Genomic DNA, 2,532 nt, shown 5'->3' on the forward strand with positions numbered 1-2,532 from the left:
TATATATTTCTAACAAAATTACCCTGAGATTTTAGAATAAGTGATTAAAGTAGAAATTACAACAAAAAAATCTCTCATTCTCAAGCTGAAAGAGATCCTGGGACAAAACTTGCAGGAAAGTCATAGTCACATTTCAAGCTCCTAAACTAGGGAGAAATCATTATAAACAGCAAGAAAATACAATTAAATACTGTAGAAATATAGTATGAAATTCACAAGACTTATTCTTTTAGAAAAGATTGTAGGCCTTAGAATATTATATTTCAAAAGGAAAAAGAGCATGGCTTTCCCCCTAGAATATTTTACCAAGGAAACTAAGGATAATTCCAAGTGAAACAAAATGGTCAGGTTATGAATCACCTTCCTGTTATTGGTAACAAAATTATATATGTTTAAAATTTTCATATTTGTTATAATTTTGTATATTTTATATAATTATATCACTTAATCTTTATTATATATGTATATGTGTGTATGCATATATACACAAAACCATACATACAATACACATCTGTGTATATGTGTATGTTTATATATATGTGTGTGTGTGTGTGCTGTGTGAAAATGTTATAAATATTCTTAAAATGAACATCATTACTAAGGTAGTTTGAAAGAAAGATTGGGTCTGAGTTATAAATGATAGAGTGATTGAAAAACAAAATTGGGTAGAAACAGATATAAAGAAGAAATTATACTTAAAAAATGAGATCAATGATTTTTCTTATTCTTTATTTGCATATAAAAAATCAATTAATTCCAGTCCAATTTTTTTTACCAATTTGTTCAAAATAATAACAATAGGGATGATAGAGATGATGATGATGATGATTATGTATAAACAGTCTTTGATATATTTAGGGAAATTTATACTTCTGAATCTTATTTATTTGCATATTTTACCAAGAAACAATTTTTCCCTTAAGTTCTATTAATTTTTGATATCTTCATTGCATTGGAAAATATTGCTTGCTATTCATCTCAGAGGAAAGACAAGGCGTTTGAGATGCTGAATCAACTTCCTGATTGTCCATCAAGCTGAGACATCAACTAGGAAAGGAACATGAATGTAGAACTACCCAGATGAGTGAATTTTTATTTTCAGCATGTCAATCAAGAACTTTATCATCCTAAGGACTCAGTAAATTAAAGTAATATATTTAATTAATTTCTTTCCATTTGAATTGCTTTTTTTAAAAAAATAATCATCCTTCTGTAGCCAATAATTCAGTCCTAAGCTTTGTTTTATTCCAGTTTTCTAACTTTTTTAAAACTTGTCTTCTGGACGTTAGGGGGAAAAGTGAAATAATCTTGATGTGGAAGGAAAAAAATCAGACTTTTGCTAGAGATTTCATCCTATTAGGATTATTGGATCCAAACCAATATGGATTGCTATTTTTAACACTTATTCTCATCATTTTCATGGTGGCAATTATGGGAAACATAGTCTTGATTCTCCTCATCTGCCTTGATATCCAGCTCCATACTCCTATGTACTTCTTCCTCAGTCATCTCTCTTTTACAGATATCTTGCACATCTCTAACATCGTTCCAAAAATGGCAAGTAACTTCATATCAGGCAGGAAATCCATTACCTTTGCAGGTTGTGGGTTCCAGATCTTCCTCTCTGTCATGTTTGTGTGTGCTCAATGCCTTATTCTTGTGGCCATGTCCTATGATCGTTATGTAGCCATCTGCCACCCATTGCATTATCCCATTCTCATGAACCTTCGAATCAGTGTCTTTGTGTCTGCTAGCTGCTGGATTGGGGGAGCAATCAACTCTGCAATTCATGTACTTTATGTAATGTTCCTCCCTTATTGTGGTACAAGGGTCATTGATCATTTTTTCTGTGAAATCCCAGCCCTGTTGAAACTCTCCTGTATTGACACATCACAGTATGAAGGAGGACTCCATGTGAGTGCTATATTGTTCCTCCTAATTCCCTTTTGCATTATCCTTGCCTCTTATGGTCAGATTCTCCACACTGTGCTTCACATGAAATCTAAGGAAGCCCAGAAAAAAGCTTTCTCCACCTGTTCCTCCCACCTCGCTGTAGTTGTCATATTCTATGGTCCATCTATCTTTACATACCTGAGACCAAAATCTTATCATACTCCAGGTCAGGATAAGGTCTTAGCAATTGCATATACCATTGTCACTCCCATGTTCAATCCTATTATCTACAGCCTCAGAAATAAAGATGTTTTATGTGCCATGAAGAAGGTTTTAGGAAAGACACTTATGCAAAAAAAATAATATTTATTTAAAATTAGATTCAGTGCCTAAGGTTGTCCTATTAGAAATCTGCCGAAATTATAGCATGTAGCCTTAAAGCATTTGGGGAGATGGAACTGAAAATGATGCCTCTGACTGCCATTAATATTCTACAAAATAATGTCAACCAACTTACATATTTGTCTCTCCAAGGAAATTCTATTGGGATACTATTTATTTTGTTGAATGTATATCATGAATTAGGGCTTAATTTATTACAGAAATGGTGTTATTTATTGGTGTTCCTCTATGAGACAA

General features: G+C 32.6%; 1 protein-coding gene across 1 annotated transcript; it reads left to right on the plus strand.

The window, feature by feature from the left end:
• Nucleotides 1-1,311: 1,311 nt before the first annotated feature.
• On the plus strand, nucleotides 1,312-2,256 carry LOC141509335 (olfactory receptor 2AJ1-like). The gene has a single exon (XM_074218799.1). It carries the CDS (start codon nucleotides 1,312-1,314, stop codon nucleotides 2,254-2,256), a length of 945 nt encoding a protein of 314 aa, XP_074074900.1.
• The last annotated feature ends 276 nt before the right edge of the window (nucleotides 2,257-2,532 follow it).

The sequence above is a fragment of the Macrotis lagotis genome, chromosome 1 (assembly GCF_037893015.1).
Source record: "Macrotis lagotis isolate mMagLag1 chromosome 1, bilby.v1.9.chrom.fasta, whole genome shotgun sequence".
Classification (NCBI taxonomy): Eukaryota; Metazoa; Chordata; class Mammalia; order Peramelemorphia; family Peramelidae; genus Macrotis; species Macrotis lagotis.